This window comes from Zeugodacus cucurbitae, chromosome X, assembly GCF_028554725.1.
Source record: "Zeugodacus cucurbitae isolate PBARC_wt_2022May chromosome X, idZeuCucr1.2, whole genome shotgun sequence".
NCBI lineage: Eukaryota > Metazoa > Arthropoda > Insecta > Diptera > Tephritidae > Zeugodacus > Zeugodacus cucurbitae.
In genome coordinates, this window is record NC_071672.1 from 29,090,137 (window position 1) to 29,106,356 (window position 16,220).

At 39.1% G+C, this 16,220-nt stretch overlaps 1 protein-coding gene across 3 annotated transcripts in view; it reads right to left on the reverse strand.

The window, feature by feature from the left end:
• Positions 1 to 2,808: 2,808 nt before the first annotated feature.
• Positions 2,809 to 16,220, reverse strand: part of Lpp_2 (Lipoma-preferred partner homolog) — a 63,539-nt gene continuing 50,127 nt past the window's right edge. For all 3 annotated transcript variants that reach the window (XM_054235351.1, XM_054235349.1, XM_054235350.1), the window contains 3 exons: positions 3,468 to 3,816; positions 3,080 to 3,200; positions 2,809 to 3,017 (listed from right to left, as the gene is read on the reverse strand). In XM_054235351.1, coding sequence (XP_054091326.1) covers positions 2,886 to 3,017; positions 3,080 to 3,200; positions 3,468 to 3,816 — 602 coding nt within the window. In that variant the 3' untranslated portion in view covers positions 2,809 to 2,885. The remainder of the gene's footprint in view (positions 3,018 to 3,079; positions 3,201 to 3,467; positions 3,817 to 16,220) is intronic.

Genomic DNA, 16,220 nt, shown 5'->3' on the forward strand with positions numbered 1-16,220 from the left:
GCCTCTCAGAGCTGTGCAGGTTTCAACGTTTTACGTAAAGATGACGAGCGAGATAGTGGTAGAGGCCTTGCATTTATACTACACAACACCGTGCAATATCGTTTTATCGAAGATGACATCGACCGCAGATACACTATCCTAGAATTTGAAGGTATAGCTGTCCGGTCAGGCGATATCGAGCTCGAAATATTTAATATATACATACATCCCCCAGTTACAAGTTGGATATCACCCAAATATTATTGCGCTACTTCGTGGTTAAAACCGAATGGTACTAGGCGACTTTAACGCGCACCACGATCTTTGGCATTCTTGCCTGTCAAATGATCGGAGAGGGATTGAGCTGGCAGAACAGATAGACGATTCGACATTCTGCACAATGAATGACAAAGCCCCCACCAGAATTATGAGCACTTGCAGCAGCTCCCCGGACATCACCATTGCTAGCGGTGGTCTAATAAACCGCATAACCTGGCGACCTACGCTAACTCTTGCATCAAATCATCTGCCTATAATTATTCCGATTTTAATTCTGCGAGCAACCGCACCTATGTTAACTTTAATAAAGCTAATTGGGACGGCTTCACAGAATTCATCGAGAGCACCTTCAAAGCACTGTCCATTCCTACAGTTGTATACGTTGGCGAACGTCAATTCCACAAGGCAATCGCAGCTGCTACTGCTCGCTTCATTTCTGCTGGACGCATTGCGGATATTCGCCCTAACTTCCCAGCGAAGCAGCAGTTTTAGCCAACGAGCGCGATGCCTTACGCTGTATCGATCCCTGTGATCAATATAAGCGGACGAAATGGGCAGAGTACCTGAAGTCTTGTAATCTTTCCACTGGTGTGGTTAAGCTCCGGAACTACTGTCAAATCCCTATCCCACCCGAGAAGACATGATGACCGAGTTAAAATTCAATTCGTTGGCCATGCTGCCTCGGACCCGAGAAAGTGCGCTAGCTATTTTAGCCGGCAATTTACACTGCACCCTTCGGTGGATAAGGTGAAAAGATGTGTTACCCGGAGGTTGCGCAAAATGCCAAAAAACTGCGCACCACTTACCTACAGCAGCGGCGAGGTTGAAGATGTCATCAAAAAGGTCGTTCCAATCCATTGGCCCTGACGGTATAAACATGCTGATGCTTAAACACCTTGGCTTGGCGGGAGTAAACTATCTCACCAAGGTTCTCAATCTGTCTATGTCCACTCCTAACATACCCTATTCGTGGAAAACCGGAAGAGTGGTTCCACTACTGAAACCAGAGAAACCAGCCAACCAAGGGGAGTCTCGTCCGATAACCCTCTTTTTCCCGGTAGTGAAGACACTTGAGGCCTTGTTAGTCCCCACCTTCACTCACCACCTGAGCTTGGTGCTGCGCTAGCTCCGTAAAGTGCACAGTACCACCACAGCACTTACCGTCATAAACGCCACATAACTAATGGTCTAAATCAAAAACCTCCTTGCAAAAGCACGGTCCTAGTAGCACTGGACTTGTAAAAAACTTTTGACACAGTCAATCACACAACGCTACTACAAGATATCGAAAAATCTCCGCTACCTCCAGGGCTGAAGAGGTGGACCCTTAATTACTTGAGCGGTCGTCAATCATGCGTAACGTTTCGAGGGCAAACATCTAAGCTAAGAAGAATTAAGTAAGGGGTACCACAGAGTGGTGTCCATTCCCCCTGATTATTTAACTTCTACATTTCGAAACTCCCTCAACTACAAGGAGTCTCAGTTACCGCTTACGCTGATGATTGTACGATATTGACGTCGGGCAATGGAATTGATGATATGTGTTCGAAAGTAAACGGCTACCTCCTCGACCTTTCTCGCTTCTTCACTGCTAGGAGCCTAACACTCTCCCCTACCACAGCGACCCTATTCACTCATTGGGCGATAGAGTACAGTCTAGACCTGAACATTTCAGTCGATGGTATTAGAATTCCGACGGTTAATAACCCCAAAATTTTGGGTGTCACATTGGATAGCCTGTACTCCTTCACTCCCCACACGACCGCGATTGTAACCAAGGTTCAGCCGCAACAAAATCCTCAAGTCGCTAGCCGGCATCACCTGGGGTAAAGACAAAGGAACGTTGTTGGCAACTTACCAGGCAATCGGCTGGCTGGTCCTTAGCTACGCAGCCCCAATATGGTCGACTGGATGCAGTTGGACGCAGATGGACTTGCCAAAATACCGCCCTCCGAACAGCCACAGGTTGCCTATTGATGTCTCCGGTCGAGCACCTTTACAATGAGGCCCGCATGCTACCTGTCAAGGAGCATAGCATAATGCTTATCAAACAGTTTCTATTGGGATGCTTTCGTATAAATCACCCCTGCAGTTACCTGCTGGAAGCCGAGCCGCCTCCCAGAGCCATCAAGAGTACCTTCCAGAAATGCGTCGACGACTTAAAAGACTATACCGACAGGACTTCTGATGCGACTAACTATAGATAAGCACTGAACGCCATTCACAGAGAAGCTATTAACACCTTTATTGACTCCCTCCCCGTGAATGTATTCGCGAAACTAGAGTGACCATTGCGACTAAACTAACTTGCATGACCCCTTTACCCTACTCATCTAACACCCCTTTCCCTTTGGTCCGAACCCATCGAAACAGCTCGTTTCCTGGGCCTTCCGTTAGATGACTTCGATGACAATTAGGCTAGGCTTGTCGTTTCAGGCAGGCCCGGGTAACCGCTACAACAACAACAACAGCAATTCATTGATATATATACATATATAGATACTTACACAGTTTTTAAGTTATTAGGCAATAAAAGTAAAATTCAATGCATACAGTTTATGAAGTTTGTTGTCTTTTAATACATTCATACAAACGTATATATAAATGTGTTATCATAATAAATTGGCTTATAATTCGGTTGATATCCGCTGAGTTAGCATTTGGACACGTTTGGCATTACAACTTTTGCATAGCACATGCCCATCTAAGGGGTAGCAACCGCGACCTTCAGCTTCAGAGGACAATAGTAAACCACAATCCTAAAGTAAGAACATGTAAAGCTGTTATATTACATATTAATATGTGCTATATAATGTCTTACTTCACATTTATAGCACTCAAAATGAAAACTGCGATCCAAAGCAACAACACGCACAGTTTCTTCTTCGCCAGGTTTCGGCATAATTGGTTCCATGCATACACAACAACGTGGAGCAAATATTCTGTAATATAAATTCGTCAGCAAGCTTTGCTTTAAATTCAGCACATGTTAATCATAAATGAACAAAGATAGGTTCTATAATAAGTAGTGTAAATTCCTAACCTAACCTAACTGTTGTATGAAAAGAATCTAATAAAATAGAGCTACTTTATGGTAATATACAAATTTCCACAGAATTTATGTACAATATGCAAAGGTACTGTGGCCACTTTTTAGATGCGCATGTTTGTTCATTTCCAGTAAAGTTTTTCTTATTCAATTTACTTACTTGTGAAAGTCAGCTATGCAATAGTTTTGATTCGTTGCATCAACAGTAAATGGTATGCCATCCAGGTTATTTCCACAAACTTTGCACGTAAAACATTGTGGATGATATGGCTTGCCAGTGGCGCGCAGTATGCGTTCCATTATCGGCTTCATACATACGGAACATTTTTCCAAAGTTTGCAAGTAATCATATTCACAAAAAGGTTTGCCATCCAATGCATAGAATGGTTTACCCTGCAAATTGACTTTACATTGTGCGCACGTGAAGCATGTAATGTGAAAAATTTGTTCCATGGCCGTACAACCGGAGTTCTCGCCTATTACGCGCCCGTTGCATTTAAAACAAGTTCCTGAAAATATTATTTAAATAAAATTTATATTATGTGGCGTCTATACGTTAAATTAAAATGTTAGCCAAAAAATAGCGAATTAAATATTTACAAGTGAAGTTATTAGCCAGTATAAAAAGTCTACTTAATAATGATGTAAAACTTTCGGTATAGTTTGTGGAAGATTGACAAATATTAGAGCACAAATTTACGATTTATTGAAATTTTAATTTTTATAATATTCGTATATTCAGGCATGTAACAGTTTAGTAATTTAGCTAGTAGTTAGTTGGTCATCTTGGATGTGATATGACTTGGTGGAGAAAATGGTTTAAATCGGTCCGAGTAGGGCACAAATTTACGATTTATGGAAATTCTAATTTTTATAGTATTCTTATATTCAGGCATGTAACAGTTTAGTAATTTAGCTAGTAGTTAGTTGGTCATTTTGGATGTGATGTGACTTGGTGGAGAAAATGGTTTAAATCGGTCCGAGTAGGGCTTTTTGCCAACCAATTTTTAATATGTGTATAATATTCTGGAGGATGGGATCATGTGTAGAAGTTCACGCAAGTAAGGAAAGTTTTTGATTGTCATTCACTTGGGAGTGGCCAGAAACGATTCTTCTCCACATGGTTCAAGCAGCTCACGACTTCCGGTTTTAGACCAAGTATCCTCTGGGTAGCCAACAGACATCCGTTTGAAGGCGAGCTAAAGTGAGAAGGCGAAGCCCGCTTATGCGGTTGTGCGTAGGGCTTGGGACCCACCACATAAAAACGAAGTACCAATGAAAAATCGACGAAAGCCTCGGATGAGACACCCCCGCTTTGATGACGACCCCTGCAAACGTTTTAAGGATAATAATTTAAGGGCAAGCACCTGGAATGTCCGGACCCTTAATTGGGAAGGTGCCTCTGCCCAGCTGGTTGATGTCCTCATACGACTCAAGGCTGACATCACCGCCATCCAAGAAGTGCGATGGACGGGACAATGACGGAAGAAGGTGGGTCCTTGTGACATCTACTACAGCGGTCATATAAAGGAGCGCAAATTTGGTGTTGGATTTGTGGTGGGAGAGAGACTCCGTCGCAGAGTCCTGGCATTCACCCCGGTGGATGAACGTCTAGCCACAATCCGCATCAAAGCGCTGATTTGCGCCCACGCCCCAACGGAAGAGAAGGACGATGTGACCAAAGATGCTTTCTATGAGCGCCTAGAACGCACCTATGAGCGCTGCCCCCGCCACGATGTTAAAGTCGTGCTTGGCGATTTTAACGCTAGGGTGGGTAAAGAAGGTGTCTTTGACACAACAGTCAGAAAATTCAGCCTCCATGACGAAACATCGCCAAACGGCCTGAGGCTGATCGACTTCGCTGGGGCCCGAAATATGGTCGTCTGTAGTACCAGATTCCAGCATAAGAAAATACATCAAGCTACTTGGCTGTCTCCTGATCGAAACACGCGGAACCAAATCGATCACGTTGTGATAGACGGAAGGCATGTCGCCTGTGTTTTAGACGTGCGTGCGCTCCGAGGACCAAATATAGACTCGGACCATTATCTGGTCGCAGCGAAGATGCGCACCCGCCTCTGTGCAGCAAAGAATGCCCGTCAACAAACACAAGGAAGGTTCGACGTCGAAAAGCTGCAATCGCAACAGACAGCCACGAAATACTCTACTCGACTTGCACTCCTGCTCTCTGAGAGCACTCATCATCATCTCGGCATAAGGGAACTGTGGAACGGCATCTCAAACTCACTGCGCACCGCTGCAGCCGAAACAATTGGTTTTCGGCAACGACAAAAAACAAGCTGGTACGAGGAGTGCCGTCTCGCAGCGGAGAGAAAACAGACTGCCTACCTCGCAACGTTGCAAACGACCACAACACGTGCGGGATGGGATAGATACCGAGAGCTGAAGAGGGAAGCGAGGCGCATCTGCAGACAAAAAAAGAAAGAGGCCGAAATCCGTGAGTACGAAGAGCTTGAGAAGCTGGCAGACAGAGGGAATGCTCGAAAATTTTATGAAAAACTGAAGCGACTTAACGAAGGTTTCAAGACCGGAGCATCCTCATGTAGAGACCAAGGTGGTAATCTGGTAACCGATGTCCAGGGCATACTGGGATTATGGAGGGAACACTTCTCCGACCTGCTGAATGGCAGTGAGAGTACAACACCAGGAGTTGGCGAACCCGATTCCCCAATCGATGACGATGGAACAGATGTTCCATTACCCGACCATGAAGAAATTCGAATAGCAATTACCCGCTTGAAGAACAACAAAGCACCGGGGGCCGATAGATTTCCGGCAGAACAATTCAAATACGGCGGCGAAGAACTGATAAGGTGCATGCATCAGCTTCTTTGCAGAATATGGTCGGAAGAAAGCATGCCTGACGATTGGAATCTCAGTGTGCTCTGCCCAATCAATAAAAAGGGAAATCCCGCAATCTGCGCCAATTACCGTGGGATCAGCCTCCTAAATATCGCATACAAGGTTCTATAGAGCGTACTGTGTGAAAGACTAAAGCCCACCGTCAACAAACTGATTGGACCTTATCAGTGTGGCTTTAGACCGGGAAAATCGACAACTGACCAGATATTCACCATGCGCCAAATCTTGGAAAAGACCCGTGAAAAGAGGATCGACACACACCACCTTTTTGTCGATTTTAAAGCTGCTTTCGACAGCACGAAAAGGAGCTGCCTTTATGCCGCGATGTCTGATTTTGGTATCCCCGCAAAACTAATACGGCTGTGTAAATTGACGTTGAGCAACGCCAAAAGCTCCGTCATGATTGGGAAGGACCTCTCCGAGCCGTTCAATACCAACCGAGGTTTCAGACAAGGTGACTCACTATCGTGCGACTTCTTTAACCTGATGCTGGAAAAAATTATAAGAGCTGCGGAGCTAAACTGAGAGGGTACAATCTTCTACAAGAGTGTACAGCTCCTGGCGTACGCCGATGATATTGATATCATCGGAAGCAACAACCGCTCCGTTTGTTCTGCTTTTTCCCTGGATAAGGAGGCGAAGCGAGTGGGTCTGGAGGTGAATGAGGACAAGACGAAATATCTCCTGTCATCAAGCAAACAGTCGGCGCATTCGCGTCTTGGCTCCCACGTCACTGTTGACAGTCATAACTTCGAGGTCCGCAGTACCCGCCGGAGGAAGCCGAGGAAGGGGAAGGCCTCCACTCCGTTGGAGGTGGCGCACTATCGTCGATTCGGCTATAACCGGCTAAACGGTTGCAACGCCAATCACATACATACATATTCTAACAAAATTTAAATTAAACAGGTTTTTTAGTATGGGCTTTCTCCTAACCAACATATATATATATATATAAATATATTTGGTGTAGAAACCGCTTTAAGCAATTATAGAAGAATCCACCAGAGCGCGCCACTCATTCCTCCTTTGTGCTTTTTGGCGCCAACTGAAAACACCAAGTGACGTCAGGACACTTTCCACTTGGTCTTTCTATCGGAGTGGAAGTCGTCCTGTTTCGCGGATGTCTCCAGCGGATACTGCATCGAACACTTTCAGAGCTGGAGTGTTTTCATCCATTCGTACAACATGACCTAGCCAGCGTACCCGCTAGCCACCAATGCCAATACAGCAATGAAATAGGTCTGGGCCTTGGTCTGGTCTAGTCCTCATACAACTATTATAATAATTCTATTGAAAACTAGACGCTCTTAAAGAAGTAGTAGAGCTATTTCGATATTTCGTGTATCTTTTGTAGGTTTTCTTTAAGATGACCCCATGTGAAGGAATGGGATGGGTTCAAAAAACGTTTTTATTTTCATAAATTGATTTCTTAAAATTCTTCTAAAATGTCGAAGTCGTTTTAAAGATATAGCAGTTAGAAGAAGGAGCTGTTCGATGCGCTATCATATCAGCTGGGAACTTGTGTGTTTTCAAACTTTCCACCATCGTATCTCATGTGGAATAAAAGGTTGACATGTTGCCGTTACTATTCAACGAAAATTATTTTATACTTTCTCGTTCTTTGTACAGTTACATTAAGAATGTGCTTGTGAATTGGGTATTTCATAGTAAATAGTTATATGTGCAAAATCAGTTTAGCTGATAATGTGATAATGATAATGTGATAATGCATAAACTTTTTTTGTTAAAATTTGTATGCAAAATTTTTGTAGGTGCATTAATGAATTATCTTCTATAATATAAAAATGAATCGCAAAATGTGTTGCTAAGCGCATAACTCGAGAACCACTGAACCGATTTCGCAAATTCATTGTTTAGAATGTTTTCAGAGGTACCGGGATGGTTCTTACGGAGAGAAAAATTAGAAAAATTGCCTGAAAAAGTCTTAAATCCACAATTTTCTAATCACCCATACAAACAATTTGTGTCGTTAGTCTCGAAAAAAAGTCGAGAAGGGCCAAACCGATCTGGCTAATTTTAGTTTTGAGATATTTATGGAAGGCCAGGGAAGGATTAGAAAGTAAGTATATATCGAAAAATTGTGAGGAAGATAACAAAAAGATGATTTTATTTGAATTGACAACAAAATTATATAAATAAAAAATAATAATATTTTGAAAGTTGTCATTGTTGCTTTGTTAAAATATTTTTATCATTGTTCAATTGTATAAGGCTGTGTCGATAGCCCAAAATAATTTGTAACAAGTAGGGAAAGGCAACCGAACATTTTATACTCTCGCAATTTATTGATGTAATTTTTTGACACACAATTTGAAATTTACAATAGAATAACGAAAATCAGCATATATAGTACATGAGGGTTGAGGTAATTCCTGAACCGATTCCACTAATTTTCAACACCCAGTTATAATGGGAATAGGGGCAACTTGGCACCTGTTAGTAGGCAGACAAACTGCAATTCGGCCTTGAAATTACTCCTAAATTGCAAATCAACGAAACACCAGTCTGCGGAAGCGCCAAAAAAAAGAGCTATAAAGAAGATTTTCCAGATGTTCAAGTCGCTGGAGGTACTGCACAGGACTTTAAAAGATTTACGCGACAACGAAAATATTTTTGGTAAGGCCATGATTCTGTTGGCAGGTGATTTTCGCCAGACTATTCCTGGATCAACTGTCAGAATTTCGTAAAAGAAGAGTTGACACAGCTACAAACCAGGACGACGTATTCAATTAAAAGTAGTGTGAGTTGTCATCATGCTGCGTAACATAAATCAACATCAAACATTGCAAAAAAAAAAGACTGGCTGTGAAGAAGGTAATCAATACCGTCACCAAAGCCAAGATAAAGCCAACAATGAAATTTTTGTCATTGTTACTTTCTCCAATATACGATTAAAAAAATCTAAGTTTTACAAATTATGATGATTTACGCTTAACACAGATCCTCAATAATTTCTATCAATCATTTTAAAGTTTCTCGGCTATAACGTTTTCGTCTTTATGCGTAAGAATTTTTTCTCTACATTGAAAGATTTACTAATTTAGCCACAAAAACGTGTGGCCGGGTCTGCTAGTGAATTAATAAAAATTTGAAAACATTTATGTTAAGACTAGCTGTGTCAAATATTTCTTACCGCTGGTGGGGGAAAATAAGTGATAGTCTAGCCTTATTGAGAAATTATTTCATTCATGTTTTATTTTGGTTTTTTACTTACTTATATACAAATTTTAGAATTATCTTAAGAACTAATTATATGTGTATGTGTGTATGTCTATATGTATATTTTATATGTTGCACGATAAGGGGTTATTTCAAATGCACACAAGCAATTGCCCAAATGTATTTTTATAACCAATAGGTTATCTTGTGCATACATATAAATATGTTTGTTTATTAATAGTTGAGTGCATGCGTGTTGCATATAGATGCATGTGTGCCTCATATAAATGTATGTGTGTTGCATGTATGCGTGCAACATATAATGTATGCTTGTTGCATATTAATGCATATATGTTTATGTGTTTATTTATGTATACAAATTTATGTTTTTATATGTAGCTCCTCGGATTTGCTAAGGCATAAAAGAATGCATGTTCAATGATATTTGAACATATTGCCGAGGGAAAGAAATTATTATTTAAGATTAGTGGACTGTATAAATTTTATAAATATTGAATAATATTAATTTTAGTACGTTGTTGCTGATCTTCTCAAGGCCATCTCGCAGCTTTCTCTGCTCTTCTTTGTCGTATATTTTACTTATTTGAAGAGTAGTTAGTTGGGCTTCTGCAATTTCCTTTATGGTTTTTACGATCGGGTCCAGCTTCGGATTGATGTCGCTTTGCATTTTATATATTTGTATGTCGATTGAAGTGATGTCTTCGAATGTTGTAGTACAGTAGTCGGTGTCCCCGCATTTTAAAAACGTTGAAAGTTTGCATGTTTGATCGGTAACGCCAGCTTTCCACATTTCTCCAAAATGTGGGTCTGCCGGAGGAGAAAAATGCCAGGTTATTTGGTCATTGGCGAGAATATTGCTCTCGACTTCTTGATCTCCAGTTTCATTTTTAATTTTATGAATGTCTACATCTGAGGTTTCAACCACTTCCGTTGATTTTTCCTCAGAAGTAGGGTGTTCAGGAGTCTCTTCTTTTCCAGTTTTATTTGCTTCTTCTTGTAAATCTTTAATTTTGTTTTCGTTCCTTTCTTCTCTTCTTCTTCTTCTACTTTAATATTTTTAACAAATTCATTTCAGAAGATAGAGAGAATTTTGGAATTATTATAAAATCTTCTTTTTCTACTTTCTTATCTTCAACTAATTTAGTTGGTCTCTTCTTAGTTTTAGAAAATAGATTGAGATTTGGAACGATTATAAATTCTTCTTCTTCTGAATCACTTGTTTTAACAAATTTAGTTCGTTCAACTTCAGAAGATAGGTTTGGAGATAGGTTTAATTTATTTTTTAAATTTGGAATATTTATCAATTCCTCTTTTTCTTTTTGTATTGGTTTTGTTTTAACCAGCTTTGTTGTGGTAGATGAAGAGAATTTTGGAATTATTATAAATTCTTCTTTATCCAAATTACTTCGAAAAGTATTTTTTGGCTCTTCTTGTTGTGATTGTCGATTAAAATAACAAAGCTCTTGAAAAAATTCATCACCTATTTGGTCATATATGATTTCAATTTCTTCATTGAATTCTAATTCGTTTTTCATCTTCTGAATATCATTGTATAATGATTGCAAATAGCTTAGTTGATAATTCTTTATCGTTAATTCTAAGCTTAGATTTTCCATTTTATTTTTAAAGATTTAAATTTTCCGCATAATCATGGACGTTTTTCGATCCAGATCTTGGTATTTTGGTTCAGTCTTCCACATTTTGGAGAAAAACATTCTTGTTTGTATATTGTTAATATGCGGGAATATGCACCCGTCTTACAATTATTATTTTATTTTGCCTGAATTACTAACAGGGCTTTAATGTTGCCTGTGTAAATAACAGGACTTTTTATTTTGCCTGTATGACTAACAGGGCTTATATTTTGCCTGTATTAAATTCAGGGCTTTTGTTTTGGCTGAGCTCTTTCATAGGCTCGATAGGACCAAATGTAAAAAACATCCGGCCTACCAATTGTTATAAAACAATGTAGTTTCTAACAAACCTTACCACTGGTGGGGGAAAATAAGTGATAGTCTAGCCTTATTGAGAAATTATTTCATTCTAGTTTTATTTTGGTTTTTTACTTACTTATATACAAATTTTAGAATTATCTTAAGAACTAATTATATGTGTATGTGTGTATGTCTATATGTATATTTTATATGTTGCACGATAAGGGGTTATTTCAAATGCACACAAGCAATTGCCCAAATGTATTTTTATAACCAATAGGTTATCTTGTGCATACATATAAATATGTTTGTTTATTAATAGTTGAGTGCATGCGTGTTGCATATAGATGCATGTGTGCCTCATATAAATGTATGTGTGTTGCATGTATGCGTGCAACATATAATGTATGCTTGTTGCATATTAATGCATATATGTTTATGTGTTTATTTATGTATACAAATTTATGTTTTTATATGTAGCTCCTCGGATTTGCTAAGGCATAAAAGAATGCATGTTCAATGATATTTGAACATTTATTTAACTTTAAGCCTAAAATGCCTCGTGGTACTATTTAATCAGCCGAGGAAAAAGGAATAATCATAGGAATGCATAAAAGCGGCTCTAGACCAAAGCAACATCAGAACTGCATCTCAAAATTTCTTAAAAACCCCACTAATTATGGTATAGCACGACGCAGCGGACGAAAAACAAGATTGATGCTCGGTGCAAAAGGCTGATCCGACGGTTGGCAGTTGCGGACTCGCTAAGCAGCGGTCAAATAAGGACCATGTTAATACTGCAAATAACAAGAAATATATCAAACACACCTCCATGCATGGTACCTAAACCAACGCTAAACAAAGACACAATAAAGCACATTTGAGATTTGCAAATAAATACCAATTCTGGGCCGATGAGTGATAGAATACAGTCTTTAGTGACGAAAAAGAAATTAAATTTAGTAGGCCCAGATCATGTATGTATGTATGTGATTGGCGTTGAACCGTTTAGCCGGTTATAGCCGATTCGATGAGAGCGCGCCATCATCTTTCCTTCGCAGTTCGGCGCCAGTTGGAGATCCCAAGTGTAACCAGGTCGCTCTCCATCTGGTCCCTCCAACGGAATGGAGGCCTTCCCCTTCCCAAGCTTCCTCCGGCGGGTACTGCATCGAACACTTTCAGAGCTGGAGTGTTTTCGTCCCTTCGGACAACATGACCTAGCCAGCGTAGCCGCTGTCTTTTTATTCGCTGAACTATGTCAATGTCGGTCGTATAGCTCGTACAGCTCATCGTTCCACCGTCTGCGGTATTCGCCATTGCCAATCTTCTGAGGTCCGTAAATCTTGCGCAAAATTTTCCTCTCGAAAACTCCTAGTGTCGTCTCATCTGATGTTGACATCGTCCAAGCTTCTGCACCATAAAGCAGGACGGGAATGATAAGCGACTTGTAGAGTATGATTTTGGTTCGCCGAGTGAGGATTTCACTTTTCATTTACCTACTCAGTCCAAAGTAGCACCTGTTGGCAAGAGTGATTCTGCGCTGGATTTCGAGGCTGACATTGTTGGTGTTGTTGATACTGGTTCCCAGGTATACGAAATTATCTACGACTTCCAAGTTATGACTGTCAACAGTGACGTTGGAGCCAAGACGCGAATGCGCCGACTGTTTGCTTGATGACAGGATCTTGCCCTCATTCACCTCCAGACTCATTAGCTTCGCCTCCTTATCCAGGGAAAAAGCAGAACAAACGGAGCGGTTGTTGCTTCCGATGATATCAATATCATCGGCGTACGCCAGGAGCTGTACACTCTTGTAGAAGATTGTACCCTCTCAGTTTAGCTCCGCAGCTCTTATAATTTTTTCCAGCATCAGGTTAAAGAAGTCGCACGATAGTGAGTCACCTTGTCTGAAAACTCGTTTGGTATCGAACGGCTGGGACAGGTCCTTCCCAATCATGACGGAGCTTTTGGTGTTGCTCAGCGTCAAATTGCACGGCCGTATTAGTTTTGCGGGGATACCAAATTGAGACATCGCGGCGTAAAGGCAGCTCCTTTTCGTGCTGTCGAAAGCAGCTTTAAAATCGACAAAAAGGTAGTGTGTGTCGATACTCTTTTCACGGGTCTTCAAGGCCCAGATCATAGCAAGAAATATTAGAGAGGTTCGCACCAGGCACGACTTTTGTAAGCGGTACCTTGATTTCATATGCTACATTTTGCTGCAGTCGAAAGCCATCTACATGTTTTATATCCACTCAAATGAATGCTAATATCTATGTAGATATATTGGACAGCGAGTTAATAAAATTTGCTGGCAATATTATGGCATATAACTGGACATATCGGCAGGATAACGCTTCAATCAACACGAAGATAATCTTACACGATCACAAAATTCCCGTATTGCGATAAGCAGTATTGAGTTCGAACCTAAATCCTATCGAGGATCTCTGGGGGATCCTCTCTGCTTCTGTTTTCCAAAACGGAAAGCAGTTTGAGACAGTACGTCACCTTAAATTAGCCATAAAGCAAGAATTGGCCAATATTTACATAACTATTCTACAGTGATTAGTCAATTCTGTGACTAAGCGGCTTAATTTAGTTTTATCATATAAGGACAATGCTACTGACTATTAAAATTAAAATTTCTCTCAGTTAAACTCAAATGTTTAGGATTCACCGGTAAAAATAGTAAAATGCATATATAAATATTACTATCAGCCCAAACATCAATTCTGTTTTATAGTTTAAAAAAATTTTAAAATTTGTTAATTTTTGGTTTTTTACATACATTAATAATAACAAACCTACATACCATATTTTGCAATTTTGTAATCTTTAATTTTTTTTTGCAAAAAGTTCATGCACATATAATTATTTGCATGAGGTAGCAGACCGGACCACACGAGTTTGAGGCAAAGGTACACAATAAATAGTAATTTTTTTAATTGCAAATTAATTGGTGATAGTCCACGCAATTCCAATGATTATGAAAATTCTTTGGGATAGTTGACTACGTCATCCTGGTTTGTAGCTGTGTCAGGAACGAAATTCTAAATTGTCGCATTGACATCGACGACATACTTGTTTTTTGCCACCAATATTGTTCGTTCACTCATCCAATTAGAGTTATTATCAGGGACCGTAATCATTATAAGTTTTATTATAAAAATCACAAAATAATGATTATGGCTGGTATTGTCACAGGCGAAGCGAACGTACTTGGCGAGTCGAACGCTTTGGCGAAAATTCGACTCGTTCGTATTGTGACTGGCGAATGAACACATTCGCCTAACTTTTTTGTTGCCATACCAAAATAATTGAAAAATGTCACACGAATTCATCCAAAATTGACATTTTTGACATCATTAATTTGAATATTGTTTTTGTTTACAAAATTTATTTTGAATTTCATACAACCAAATCAAAAAGTCCATAAATTGTTGTTTCTATTTAAACGTAAACAAAAATTGTGTACTTGAAGAAATGTGTGATATAGAGTTCGATGACCAAGATTGGTTCAATAAAGATGAAGAAGACATATTGTAGAGCTTACAGTGCAATGATTCCGTGAAAGCTACGGAAGCTAATATATAATATATTCATAAATATATAAACAGGTATGAGAATGCAGTGAAGACCATATACACTTATATTATTACCGGCTTTATAAAATGAAATTACAGATGAATACCTTCAGCAAAAACGTCTAGAAGCTACTTCGGATCTTGTGAAAGGTGCAAAGATAAAAAAGATGAATACAACAGAGAAGCGTAAAGCAATTAAAATGGAACCTTTGGACACTTTTCTCTTCATTAAAACAAACGAAACTTATTTCTTCGTTGATTAAATTTCATCTAGTGACGGATTGGAACCGGTTATTTTATACTTGCGTATTTGGTTTAATGTGTGTGAACTGGAGCTTCCTGGATTTCAAAGAGAGCTTTTACAATACTTTGTGAACAATGAAATATTCTTAGAACAATTACGTGTTTTAAGTACTAAACTTTTGCGAAAAAAATTTAAAGCATTATGGAAATATATGGAAGAGGCTGGAACCAGTTGAAAAAAACTTCAGTGGTTCAGCAGCGGAAGACAAATAACGAATTCTTTGTAAATATTGTAGTTACATCCCTAAACGCAGTAGTACATAAGTTTGTGTAATATATAATATTAAAATAATGAAATTAATTTTTAATTATTTGAAATACTTATTTTATTTCGAGTGTTTATTTTTTTTTTTAACTCCAATTCCTTTAATTTTGTTTAAATGTTAACATGTTTTTGAATTTAATTGAACTGGCGAATGAAATAAGTGTTCGCCAGATTTTGACAGCTTAGGCGAAGCGAATTTTCCATATTCGACAGTGACAATACCAAATATTCATTTTCGCCGGTTCCTTCGCCTATTTTTGGCGAATCCGCCAAGTGTTCGCCACTCACAATTCGAGCTGGCGAAATTCGACTGAAATTTCATTCGCTTCGCCAGTAACAATACCAGCCTATATATTGATTTTTATGATTTTCTTCACAGTTAATGATTAATTTTGAGTAATTTGTAAAAAATCATAAATAATCATCATTTTTGAGCAAAAAAACTAAGAATCATAAATAATCATTATTTTTGAGCAAAAAAATTAAATCATAAATAATCATTATACTTGATTTTTATAGTTTTTGCTCGAAATAAAACTCACAAACAAACTTTTGGATGACATGTTTGTTATTAAGTTTGTTGGTACTATTCTTTCATGTCTTTTTAGAACATAGCGGAAGGATCAAATTTAAGATATGATTTTGCCACATCCTAAATGAGTCAAAAACCATATCTCAAGAACTACTGGACTAATTTCAATGAAATTAGGTCTACGATATTTTGATGCCATTCCAATATTTTC